This window comes from Thermobia domestica, chromosome 11, assembly GCF_964235325.1.
Source record: "Thermobia domestica chromosome 11, izTheDome1.hap1.1, whole genome shotgun sequence".
In the NCBI taxonomy this organism is placed as follows: domain Eukaryota; kingdom Metazoa; phylum Arthropoda; class Insecta; order Zygentoma; family Lepismatidae; genus Thermobia; species Thermobia domestica.
The window spans coordinates 86,496,455-86,510,965 of record NC_137464.1 but is presented as its reverse complement, the minus strand read 5'-3'; the positions used below and the strand labels follow the sequence as shown (position 1 = coordinate 86,510,965).

General features: G+C 34.6%; 1 protein-coding gene across 1 annotated transcript in view; it reads right to left on the bottom strand.

Moving 5' to 3' along the window:
• The window catches only part of LOC145665201 (uncharacterized), a 160,112-nt gene that overhangs the window by 69,303 nt on the left and 76,298 nt on the right, over positions 1-14,511 (bottom strand). The window contains exons 10-12 of the mRNA XM_081732486.1: positions 13,405-13,627; positions 11,810-12,029; positions 2,959-3,237 (exon numbers count right to left, since the gene is read on the bottom strand). Of these exons, the coding sequence (XP_081588612.1) occupies positions 2,959-3,237; positions 11,810-12,029; positions 13,405-13,627 (722 nt within the window). The remainder of the gene's footprint in view (positions 1-2,958; positions 3,238-11,809; positions 12,030-13,404; positions 13,628-14,511) is intronic.

Genomic DNA, 14,511 nt, shown 5'->3' with positions numbered 1-14,511 from the left:
GGACAATAGCACTATATTTTCAGGAAACAGTATTATGATATATTGGAATGGCGTATACAACGGCACGTAGCTACTTGATGCTAGAACTGTATCGTTGGTAGACCACTACGGCCTTACATATAATTGAAGTTTGAACAGAATTTAGCTCTTAATGTTTGAATAGGAATACTTCATGAAATGATTCTCTTATTCTCTTAAAACTGCATTGCCATCAATGACTTGCAATATATATCTCAAATTCTTTACTACTATTTCTGCTCTTCTTCCTTTTCTGCTTTTCATTACAGCACACGACTGTATTGCGGTGTTTGGAGGGAAATTAACAACTTTAGAAACAGTGTTATCAGCTGATAAACGATGTCTTCACACTACTCTGGCTGATATTGCTCTTAATTCAAAGAGTTGCCCTCATCTCTAGAATCTAGATATTGAGTTGAAATTTTGAAAGGAGGTTAAACAAGCATGGTAAAAGCCACTTGTGCGTTCGATGCAAATAGAGCGTAACCTTGCTTACACCCTTATTGCATGACTCTTCAATTCTCCACTAATCGTTTCTTTTCTCCACTCCAGGGATTCCCTCAACTCTTTGACCTATATAATATGCTACTTTCCGTAACACCAATTAGTCAATATGTTACACCTCGTAACATCAATTGCAAGTAAGACTCCCACTAGAGAGAGATCCCAATCCAATCCAATCCAATCCAATCAACCAATCCAATTTACCATTAAAATCAACTGTGTGTACACAGGGTCTATCCCCAAATATTACAACTCCCACTATCACAGCATGTGTTAATATCTACAGCCCAGTATTAAAAACAAAATCAAAGAGTTACAAAGTCGTGGCAAAATATTTTAAATTTGAACTGTACACCTTCCCAGTACGTAGCGTGGCTATCACATATTCCTTGTAGAGCTTAAGATTTGTTCACTCTTAAAAATAACTATTTTCTTGCTGTCTTTCAAGAAATCATGTAAAATTAGAGGTTTCTTTAATTAAACCATGAGGCGGGGGACGCTGTGACCCAGTAGCACCACTGTACGTGGGGTTCCTGGTACGATCTCCGACCAAGTAAGGTTGTGGTGGGCAACATCATTTCCGTTGCTTTTCTTGGAGTTTTAACCGTTTCCTCCCACTTTTCTATTTCACCAATTCTTCCATATTCATTCACTTAATCGTACGCATAATTGTAGGACGTTAAACTCAAAGATTACATCTATTTAAACCATCCTGTTCGTTTTGTTTAGCAGTATCCCTAGGAAATTGGTATCTCATTTGAAACTTTGCAAAACGTCAACTGAGTTTTCAGTTGAGTTAGTTTAATATGATTCTAACCCGAAATTTGTAAAGCGTCGTGAAAGATGTAGATTTGACATCATCTTTAATGCCATAATATGCTAAAAATTCATGGTCTCGTTCTATATAACGGTGAAAAGCAATGATGCTACTGTCTCTCTTTGCAATTACATTCAATTTCCTACAACTTGTCTACCGTAATAACATTCTTCTGAGACGATGGGTTTTCAATTTTGACCTGTGGTGACCCGACTCTCTTCTAGTTGAGGCTAGTGATAAGCTTTCACTGGGACATACGGATATAAAATGATAAGGCATTCTCCTGTACATGTAAAGCCAGTCTTACCTTAGGTGTGTCGTTCCGCTTTTGCTTGTCGTATTTGGCATTCTGTACTTACTTTGAAAACTTTTTCTCTTGGCATTAGTTGATGTAATTTGAACCACATGACGCAGAAGAACGTTGTACTGTGAAATTCTTTGCTGACTGTTATATGACATTGAAATCTGAATGCTGTTCTGATCGGAAAACCTTTAACTGTTTATCTATGTTTATCATAACAATAATCACAAAAATAACTTTCTCTAGTGTCACATCTGTTCTGGTTAATAGCTGTTTTCTTAATATTTCATTGGCGATGTCAAATATGAGTTGATCTCACAGTTTGTCATTCAGAGAGCATAAATACTTAGTATGATTCTTGCTTGCGAAGATCTGAGTCAAACTCGTAACAATTTCGTTGGTCTTTTTGGTGCAGCAGATGAAGTTAATCTCTTTAAGAATCTTTAAGAGAAGAGTAGTCGGCTTCATCAGTTTCTTAATATCATTCTATGGCATTAACACAGAAACAGCTGACTAGCCAGTATATCTAAGTTGATCAGAAACAGTTTTGGAAATAGGGACAAAGTAATTCAAACATGTAAATCATTTAGCAGCTAAAATTTTGTATTAAAAATTATAATCTCTTCAAGAATAACACGTTTTATACATGAACAAAGCTGTATACAGGAAGGGGTTATTGTTGCTCAAAACCATTCTGAAATAGTCAGTCAAGTATCTCGGACTCTGCCATTCGTATGTTCAGTTTCTCTAATAATGAACCAGCTTCAAATCACTTATCTGACTGAAGTATATTTTAAAGTACAATATAATTACACCTTGCACTTAAATATTAGTCTGGTTATCGGATATCCAAAGCCGTACCTAAATGAAATGATATCGTAATCTATTGTATTCCATGCTACATTTAGTTCATATATAGTTGGAGTTACGTCAGGATGAGATTACTTGCACGAAGATATTATTTGTACTAAGGAAAATGTCTGGCAAGGAAACAGCACATTAAAGAGGAAGAACAATAACAAAAATTCCAGAAACGGAAGACAGATCTTTCACAAGAAAACAAAACTCGAGAGTTGATGATGGACACTATATGTGCTCTAAAAGATTTCGCAATGGCGACCATCCAGGAGAGTGGTGACTTGTTATACACGCTATGGAAAGCGGTGCCATGAAAAATGTGCAACTGCAAAGAAAATGGGAAGCTAGGTGTGTAAAATCTGTAACTAAGAAAACACAGTTTACAAAAAATGTATATACATTTCATTTATTTTTTGTCAACAAATCATGAAATTTAATTAAAAAGTTGTACAATTAATACTATGATTTCTTTACTTTTCGTTTGTCTCTTCTAATACACCTGCAGATAGTCCTCACAGCTACATAAATAAGAGTGATCACTAACGCTATAATAAGGAAGAGAACAATGAAGACATCTAGTAGAAAATATTGATACCAAGTTAAGTCCATTGCACCATTTCTCAAATGCCTAGCACCATTGTGTCTTAAGACGTACTCAGTCCAAAACACTGCTCGCTCTAATGGAGTATTTGGCTCATCCTTAAGTACAGCTGAGACACGTTTTGCATTTTCTCGATAACTGAAAGAAAGAGAGGTTGCATGAACATTCATCTCTTCTATTGAGTACATGATAATGGAATTTCAGTCAATCAAGTGTAAAAGCTACATATTATATAAATACTTAAATAATCCAGTAATAAGTATTTAATTAGTCACAGAAATAAGTGTTACACAATCTGGTAATCAGTGATTCTTTCAGAAAATTTTCCCCAGGTGGGATTCCAGAGAATCGGGGATTTCGTTGTGAATCTGACCAGCAGAAGACATCATATGTGCGTGGTTGTTTATTGAAATATTTAGGCCCATACTCTGTTACAGATTTTACCCTCTCATATATAGGGTATTAATGAACTATACCGACAAGTGTCAGAGATGATCCCCGCATCAAAATAAGAGAAAAAGTTCACATTGACCTGTGGGAAACAGTACATATTTTCAAAACTACGGCTGCCCAAAATCATGGAAAAAATAATTTCAATACTCACTAATTCGAATTTGAGAAATCGTCGTATGACGGTCCGTATTAGTGTAAAGGAAGTCATACTTATCCAAAAATGCACATTTCATCAATGTACAATAGGTTGTGATAGATCCACAGAAGAGTATGTATATAATTTTACAGCAGAAGACGGAAGAAACTTGTTTGGTATGTGCCACTGAAATGAATTCCATGGGAATGATTGACCGTCTTTCTCAATTTACTCAAAAATTAGAAAATATGACATTATTATATTCAGCCGAGCCGCTCATATAACACGAGCAATACCTTCAGCGTTGCCTCTGTCAATTACAGGGTAAAGGTGTACGCGGGTTCTTGCCTAAACTTAAACTTAAATGTTATCGAGACTGTCACTGATCCCGAAAACTATGGATTCGACAATAATCTTGTCCATTTTGGACATTTTCTTTTCCACTTCCCTTTCATCTCCATGCCGATGATAGCTAAACTTTTACTTAAACGGCATCGGATGTGATACTATTCATTCCAGCGATAGGGAAATCTGTAGATCTGATATTAACATCTGTCGTTCCCGATTATGTTTACATGTATCCCCTTTCCCCTAAGAAGTCCTAGGAAGATTTTACTTCCACTTGGCTTAAACCTTCATTATTCGTCTCAGTGACACGAACACTATAAATCTGATAATAATTCCGGTTATTCACGATTATTTTTATATTTCGTTCCCAGGGAGTTCTAAGGGGTGCTTTTTGTATCTTAACAGAGCAATAGTTTTTCAGACTATACGTTATATGTGTAGCAACAGTAGTTGAAATTGGTCCAGGCATTCCAGAGCTATGAAATAATATACATACACACATACATTTTTAACTTTCAGCATACGGGAGATGATAGTTTCATTCCACGTATATATACACCTGAATAAAATTTTGTGAGCGAATCTCTAAAGAAAAAAAGATTGCTTTATTTGGTGTCCGAGCTCCATCAGGGACAGGCTCGACTCGGCTTATATGTGGTACTATATATATATATATATATATATATAGTACTATAGTATATATAGTACTATAATATATCGGTATATATATCGGTAACTACCTGTCGGATCTGAACGAAATTTGATGGACAGGTATAAAAGTCTGAGATATAAAAGTTGCTATACTTCGTGTCCGACCTCGACCAGGGACAGGCTAGACTTAACAACAGAGGCTGTATTCTACAGTTTTGCACGTCGGGAGCTACTGAATTCGATCTAACTCAGCTTATTATATGTAGAGATAATTATTATTATTACTGAATATTGGAAAAGTCAATACTGTCTTTGAAATCACAAAAGAAATCAGAGCAGTGAGCGCCAAGGAGAGAGGTTTGAAATATTTATGGTTCACGAAGAACATACATTGATTTCGAAGATAAACATAAATGTAGCTAGGAGTTCTTTGCTAATACGTTATTGAACTGAGACCATATCATATAGTATGTATCTGTAGTGATGGATTTAATGTGAGCTTCATGCTTGTCTAACTAACATTAACTTGTCAGTCTCTACCTGAACAAAGTTTGTTACTATCCAATGACGAGTGACAGAGTGTGTGAGTCAACAAACCACTGTGTCCTACTCATCGCTATCTTTAAAATTTCCTAAGCTTTTATATCAGGTTTTTTGTTGAGGTTCATAACATAAATGCTCATGGGCACTACATTAAGTTATATGCAGATAGATGACTATTCCGAATCCAGGTTCTAGAAGTTCCAGAACAAATTTTGGAATTTAGGAAATAAGAAAGATTTATTTCTATGTCTGTGCAGTTTTCCTTATTGAAAATACTCGTTATGTAAGGGAACTTACTCTCAGCATATGTACAAACGTGATTTTATAATACTTTTTTACATCTTGTTACAGAAAAATGATATGGAATCTTTTAGTTTAACGTCGCACGATTATAGCTTTTAGGCTAAGGGAGACGGATGATTAAGGCAAGTAAATGATGTTGCAAGAATTGGTGGAATGAGAATGTGGGAGGAAACGGGAGTACCCTAGAAAACCTAAGGACACGATGTTGTCCACCCTAAACTTACTTGGTCTAGGATCGAACCAGGGATCCCATGCAACAAAGGTAAACGTTCTACCACAGTCACCGTACCCTCGTATATCTATTACAAATTCCCTTACATACAATTATTTACAAATGTATTCTGTTCCGTCTGTTCTGATCTTCCGTAAACTTATACCACTAAAACGCAAATTAAAGTCATCTCGAAATAAAATCTAAGATTAGATCTACCTCATCTCTGAGCTTAAATCATGTCTTCCTACCACATAAGACATATTCAAAAAGAAATAAAACCTAAGGTTACATACGTGAAAGAAAATCTGAAACATTATCGATAAATAGGTTGAAATCTAAATGTGAAAAAAGTATTATACTTAGGCAATAATGTATCATTTTGTGGCAAATAAGAGAAAACCTTAAACTAATATTATATACTTCAAAGTTAAGTTGAAAAACCCATAAAGTTCCAAACAAAACTGAATATCACACATGGAAACAGTTCTCTGTCCGATAATACATTGAGTGTTCTTTCTTTAATTACTGAAGCATTCTCCCGAATGCAGAAAAGAAATGTTTGACTATTGTTATTCTTTAGCTATATATAAAAAGAAAAAAATATATCGTAAACAAATGTGCGTAAACTCAACCTTGTACTTGAGAAATGCTGAATCTGTCACCTTCATTTTATAAAAATAAAGTCAGCAATCTTACGGTCGTTTCACTGAGTGTGAATGTGACTTGCAACGCAATGGAATATGACCGTGCAAAGGGTTTGCAATTACATCAGAAATAATCAAAAAATAATCACTCACAACAGAACATAATAAACACTGTTTGTGCACTAATAGTAAATTATTAACAATAAAAATCGATTGACACTCTATATGTGTACGTATAATATTTCACTAATGCATCAATAAAGCACTCAAAATAAATACAATAAACGCAAACCACACGCAACACAAAAGCACTAATTGGAATTGAGAGACGATGTCACTTGTCAAACTCATTTCTCTGCATCACGAAAAATTTAAGTTCTTTAATGAAGTCTGCGTGGGGAGCAAATTAATTACGGTTTTCACAAAAGTTGTTCTCACAATAGTTTAAGATAGTGAGAGAAAATCTGTGATTTATTTTTAAAGAAAGACCAACTCAGTGTATGTATATATTGTTGTGGTGTACAAATCGTGTATTGCTTTTGTCATACGCGTGTTTAGAAAATATGAATGTGGAAAAGTTTTCTTGTAAAAAAAAAAAAAAAAAATGTTATCAGTTTCTATGTTTACTCCATTTTCTCTCAGTGGACCCGCGTAGCGTAGTCGCTAACGGGTTCGATTCCAGGTAGGGTCACTCGGTCAAAAAAGTGTAACACGCTTTTTCAGGCCAGCCACCCTCAATGAGGTTTTCCTGGGTTTTCCTCATTCACACCAGGCAAATGCCGGGGTCGTACCTAACTTATAGGTCCCAGGCCGCTTCCTTCCTTCCCCAATTCTTTCTTCTTTCCCTTTCCCCGGATTGTGTGCTCACCGAGGGACGTCATCCCTCAAATCGTGAAGGGCTAAATGACCTTAGATGCCGAAAGCCCAGAAATCTAAATCTTAAATCCATTGTCTCCCAACATACATGATTATCTAATTTACCATCAAAATTTATAAACGTAAACGTAAACGTAATAATAGATAATCAATGATGTTCTATGCGTAGAAAATAGATGAAATTTTAAAATCATAAATTTGCTTTCTGTGATATAAATGCTCTTTTTAATTAAAAACATGATACTTGATCCATCTTAACCTAATATTTACTAATATAGAATTAATCTATTATTTACAATAACAAACTAATGTCTGGAAAATAAACGAAAATAATATCTCTATTCTTCTATTTATATGAATAAAATTGTATAAATATTATTATTCCGAATCAGTGTTCCAGAAGTTCCAGAACAAATTTCGGAATTTAGGAAATAAGAAAGAAATATGTTTGCGCAAACTTTTCATAATGAGAACATTCGTTAAGTAAGCAAACCTATCCTTAGCACACAGACATGATTCCAGGGGCGGATCCAGGACCGACTTCTGGAGGGGGGGCGGTGGGTTGTCATACTGCTACTTTTAAGGGCTCCAAACTTTAGGATGGGTTTTATTTATATATGTAAAATAAGAAAGTTTCCTCTTCTGGAAGGGGAGCGATCCCCCCGATCGCCCCCTTCCTGGATCCGCCCCTGCATGATTCCTTGCATCGTGTTACAAAATCCCTTATATACGACTGACTATTTACTAATGCACGAGTTGCGTTTTATGATGTTTCGTAAACTTATACAACTAAAATGAAAATTAAAGGTATACCGAAATAAAATCAAAACCTAAGTCTAAATAAAAAAATATGTTAAAATGCATTTTTTTTAAATTAAGAGTTTATAACTTATATCGAATTTCATACCAGCAGCTTAAGCAAATCCTCACATTTACCACTTTCTAACTAGTGAAAGGGACAATTGAATATTATACTAGGTAGAAACGATCCCGAATTCTTCCCTTAGAAGTGTATTTAAAAAAAAAAATAAATAAAAGCTGAAACACATACTGTATTCTCTTTTAAGTAAGAGCCTATTTACGGAGCATTGCACATTCAATTTAAGCAGGTTTTTATATTAGGCACTTTCTGAATAAAGAAAGGGAAATTGGCAAACGATAGATAGCTAAGTATGTCCCTTTTTATTCTTGGAAGTGGAATTTACAGAAACGTTAAACGCGTATTCAGTAATTTTTTAATGGGAATTTTGTATGCCAAAGTCAATTTCTCTAACATCAGAGATATGTATGATAAGACTTATTCAGTTCTCGACAGAAAGTTTGAATTCTAGTTTGTCTCCATTAGGATACATGTTAAAGAAAAATCCTTTCTCATCTGACTAACCTGGTCGATAATGAGTGTATTACTTCTACTCTTTTATACAATGATAGAGATTATACAGGATGTTTCGAAACAACACCGATAACGTTTGGAAGTTGGGGGGCGCGGTGGCTCAGTGGTAGAGCGTTCACCTCTGGTGCTTGGGGTCCCGGGTTCGATCCCAGCCCCCGCCAAGTGAACTTTGTGGTGGACAAACACCGTGCTCGTGGGTTTTCTCGGGGTTCTCCCGTTTCCTCCCACTTTCTTCATTCCACCATTTCACTCATCTCTCATCATCACCGTCTCCTTTAGCCTAACCGGCATAACCGTGGGACGTAAAACTTAATGATTTCATTTCATTTTTTTTTTAACGTTTGGAAGTTGCTTTCCAACACCAAGATAAGATAAAAAGTGCATAAATGCTTCCTTTCGGAGTTATAGGCTGCCGAAGACATGGGAAAAAATGTACTCTACAGGTCCATAGCTCCAAAACTATGGTAGTCGGGTCGAGACTTCACTTAGAAACTAATATCTGCCCTATCCAAAAATTCATGTTTCAAAATCCTAAGGTACTCCCGCAACAATTTTTATAGAGGAAGTTTGGCTACGGGCATGTAATTTGAAGTACTCAACAACTACCTCTATAAAAATTGTTGAGAAAGTAAAACAGGATTCTTTAACATGGAAATTTGGATAGGATCTTAGTTACTAAGTTAAGTATTGACCCGACTACGGTACTTCCCATAGTTTTTTTAGCAGTGGCCCTTTAAATTTCACTTTTTCACGTTTTCGGCAGCATATAACTCCAAAAGAAGCATTTGTGCACCCAGGTTGGTCTATACTTTTGTCTTATCTTGGTGTTAAGAATCACCTCCCAAACGCTGTGCGTGTTGTTTTCAAACACCTTGTGTATAACAAAATTTAATTTTCACATGGGAGAAGATATTTAAAAAGTTCAAAACAAAGTCAATTCAACCAAACTATGTAGGCCTATTAATATCCGCGTACATTTAAAAGAAAAAGTAAGAATGCTTCCCTATGTACATCAATGGTTAGATGGAGGACATGTTGAGAACCTTAAGATTGTCAGTAATTAAGGGAAGAGAGGGAGATTATACCTAGGTATATCGAAGTGGAAGATAGTTTATAGGGGACTACACCAATCGAAAGCACTAATGACGCCTATTACGAAACTGTAATAAAAATTTTCCGAATGCATATACAGTGCGAGTTATATGAATATACAGGGTGTCCAGAAAATCCTTTTCCACCTCTAGAAATCACAAATGATGAGACAGCTGCCAAAACAGGAAAACACGTATTTGGTCATTTTAAAAGTACAACGTATCAAAGCAAAAATTGTTGTCCGCTGGGTCCCAGCCTAGTACCAATTCAAAAATTGCCAATGGTAACGGGATCAAGTAGCATATTGTTGGAAACCTGTTGGGAAATGAAAGAAAATGGAACAAGTCTCGACTCTCTAAAATTATCCTGTGCAAAATGGTGGCCGGTCAAAATGTCTGGAAAAACGTAATTGTAAAGTCTATGTCCAGACCCCCCAAAAACTGAAACGATAGGATAGATATCAAAACAGGAAAACATGTGTGTCATCATTTCAAAAGTACAATGATTGAAAGTTAAAATATTTGTCCCAGGGTTATCCGCAGGGTCCCAGAAGGGGTCTTTTTCAAAATTTTCAAATGGCAAGGAGGATTAAGTAGCATATCGTTTGAAAGCTATTATTAGGGCTACATGAAAGCAGATGGAAGAGGTCTCGACGCTCTACAATAACACTGTAAACATCTTGCGTTTTAGTTCTTTCTGTAGTCGGTTTTTAGTTTGTTTTGACTATAATTCTTGTACTCAATGGAAAGAAAGTAAATGCCCCAATTCTATGAGATTCTGCTCTTTAGATCCAGTAATATCTAAATAAATAAAGACATATAATAAAATAAAAGAAAATTAAGAAATAAATAAAGAAAAGAATAACATTTGACATGTTTGAGTGTAGAACTGACTAGTTAACATATAATGTACAACAGTGGTACTTATGCACGTTGTCTGAATTTATCAAGTATAGACTGATTGAAACAAAAAAAAAAAAAATCTTGCACCAGGAACAGCGAATAAGTGCAAGTGTCTCACAATAGCAACAAGTGCCGATTGCAAATGGAAAGGGAATGCGCTCGGAGATGTACACTTTGACCAACCGCCATTTTGCACGGGGGAATTTTAGAGAGTCGAGACTTGTTACGTCTTCTTCCATTCACAACAGCTTTCCAACGATATGCTACTTGACCTCCATTGCTACTTGAAATTTTTGAGTAGGACTCTGTCTGGGACCTGCGGAGGACCCTAGGACAAATACTTTTACTTTCAATCATTGTACTTTTGAAATGATGACAAACGTGTTTTAGTGTTTTGAAATCTGTCTCATCGTTTTGTTGTTTTGGTGGTGGTCATAGACTTTACAATGACATTTTTGCTGACATTTTGACCGGTCGCTATTTCGCACATGGTAATTTTAGAGAGTCGAGACCTGTTCCGTCTTCTTGCATTTCCCAACAGATTTCCAACGATATGCTACTTGACCCCCTTACCTTTTGCAATTTTTGAGTTGGAAGCCGCCTGGAACCCTGCGGTGGCCCTGGGAGAATACTTTTAGCTTTGTTACGTTATACTTTTAAAATGATCAAACACGTAATTTCCTGTTTTGGCATCTGTCTCATCGTATGGGATTTCTAGGAGTGAAAACTTATTTTGTGGACACCCTGTATATTCATATAACTCGTACAGTATATACATTCGGAAATTTTTATTACAGTTTCCTAATTGGCGTCATTAGTGCTTTTGATTGGTGAATAAATCATCTTCCACTTCGATATATAATCTCCCTCTCTTCCTTTGTAAGTAGTCTGTGAGCACTATTTACTCTACAATAATAAGTTGATAATAGCAAGACTTTGTATCATACAGCTTTCTTTTTTGCATTGAAACTGGATTAGGTTAAATCTTGCCAACTCTCAGATGCAATATAATCCTACTCTGGTTTCGACTCTAGCCATTCTTTCCAAGAACAGATTTTCAATTCTGAATTTTCTTCCTGCCATTAAGAGTAGGATAATATAGCATGCACATGAGAAAGAAGAGTTTTACTTATGTAAACAAATACCAGAACTCACCTTGTATTATGGAGAATTGTTGTTAATGCTTCAAGCACATTTTCTCTCGTCAAAGTACTGAAGTCCAATTTAACACCGAGTCCAAGTACAGCAGCCTTTTGCATATTGAGATCCTGATCTGCAAAGATTGGTATTCCTACCACAGGTACACCGCTGTAGGCAGCTTCTATAGTGCTCAGAAGGCCCCCATGAGTTATGAACACACGAACATTTGGATGACCTAATTATAATAATAATTCATCTTTAAACACATAAAATTGGGAATACTATAGAAGACAATAAATATCGCTGATGAATTAATGCAATGAATCTTACATTTCTCGCAATGTAAGACTCTATCACGTATTTGAACGGTGAAAATTGTGATATTTTAAAGATGGCATGGTCGTGTGGTGGATTTTATTTTGGACCAGTATGAATAAAACTTAAGTATTAGATTGCCACAAACTTTACGGATGATCTTTACACTTCAAAGAAAACATACGCCAAATTATATGGGAAAATTGAAAATGAATAATTTTTACGCAACTTATCATTGTAAGTTATTTTCTGATCAGATTTGTGTGAGCAGAAATTTCTCACTCGAAGTAGATAAAATTACTGCCCTGAATGCCTTATAAGCTTTATTTCATTCACATCTTTCCATCTTTACTAGACATAAGTGAAGTTTAAGAATAACCAGAAATATCACTACAATTATATTGAAAGTATCGTCTTATTTATTGCCTTTAAATCTTGTATGCCATTACCAGTTCAACTTTTGCTTGGTATGCATAAACAACGAATTTCTTTCAGAACTCATTGGAAGGGTGAGGACTGGAGCGAGCGAAATGATAATTTTTTAAAGTCTTGGTTATCCTTCATGTAAAATAAAGCTGTACATTTTAAATGTACAGAAAGTTTCAAATGAGTTCTTATTTAATTTTGCAGTCACTATTTTGTTTCCTCCATTATGAAATCTGTGAAATTCCATGAACAATAAAGTAGTATACACTTATTTAAGGTGATGATTTTCTAAAAATAATAATAAAAGATAAGTTATTTATGGTTACATTTGAGGCAGCTGTAGCTAGTACAATGGAAAGTAAGTAATATAATACGGTATACGTTCGAAGATCATTAAACCACTACGTTTTGTAACTTCTGACATCGATTTCATTTATTCCAACTGGATGTAATGTGATATTGGTCGCTGCAAACTTTTGCAAAAGCTTACATAGATATAATTAGTGAATGAGTTTCAACGTTTGCTGTAACAAATAGCGTCTACCTTCTAGGAGATATCACTAACATTTACATTTCATATTCTCCATTATTATTGAATATTTACTCACATGTCAGTAGGCCTACTTTTATTGCTTGCTGAGATTTATTACTTATAAATATCTTTCAATGTTGCCTGCTTATTGTTGACAGTAACTTATCAAATTCTTTTGCCCTTAAATTGCAAGACAGGCTTCTAAACTATGAGAATGTTATTCTACTACAGGTTAAATAGCAAAGCACAAACAAACTCAAGCACTGGGCTTTTAACAGAAAAATTGATGTGTAATCATTTTTGAACATGACAGTACAATATATATATATATATATACCTAATATATCCTGCTGCGGGAGCCATTTTCCAATCATAACATTTTCTGGTTGCCCTGGAAGGCTGTCTGATTCCCATTTCCAAAGAACTCTTTGGGACAGTTGCGCGAACACATCCAAAAATATTTGTCTTTTCTCAGGAGGTAGTTTGTCGCTTCTTACATTCGAACCCAAACTAAAGAATATTGCACCATCTTTAGCATTGTCCAAAAATGTTTTCAAATCCTAAAAAAAGACAAAAGAGAAAATATTGATAAGTTTTGCTACAGGACGCTGTTCTCGCTGATCCTACGACAATATTATCAAAGGCACTGTTAACGTTATCTTATATTCGACTTAGTCTTAACGCGAAAAAGATAGAACTTTGTCTAACATTTTGCTTGGTTTATAAATGAAACAATTGGAAAATTATAAGCGTAGAACAACAAATGTAAACCAATGAAAAAAAAACTTGCTCCTAACACACAATTATTGAGTATTAATCCATCTGTCGTAAATTTATTTTGTTTAATTATATTTTTTATATTTTGAAAAAACAACAAGGAAATCAAACATTGTACTGAATAAACCTTTAGTAAAGAATTAAACAAATATAATTAACAAGTAACATATATAACACTCTATAACATCACTCTATAACATTTTATATAGAAATTATTCAATATTATCACTTCATTATCTTGATTATTAATCTCAAATTATTATTTAGTTACTCACCAAATTATTTCATACTGTTTATATATATATATATATATATATATATATATATATATATATATATATATATATATATATATATATATATATATATATATATATATATATATATATATATATATATATATATATATATATAAACAGTATGAAATAATTTGGTGAGTAACTAAATAATAATTTGAGATTAATAATCAAGATAACAAAGTGATAATATTGGACAATTTCTAGCTATCGGGAAAATAACAAACATAAACAGTATGCGCATGATCAGAAACTTAATTTGGCATTAAGCTGTGATCTAACATATTATACACTGTAAAAAGTTTCAGTTGTAAATTTACAAAACACAGTGGCAATCTGTGTGCCAAACCTCTATGTAAATCAATTTACAC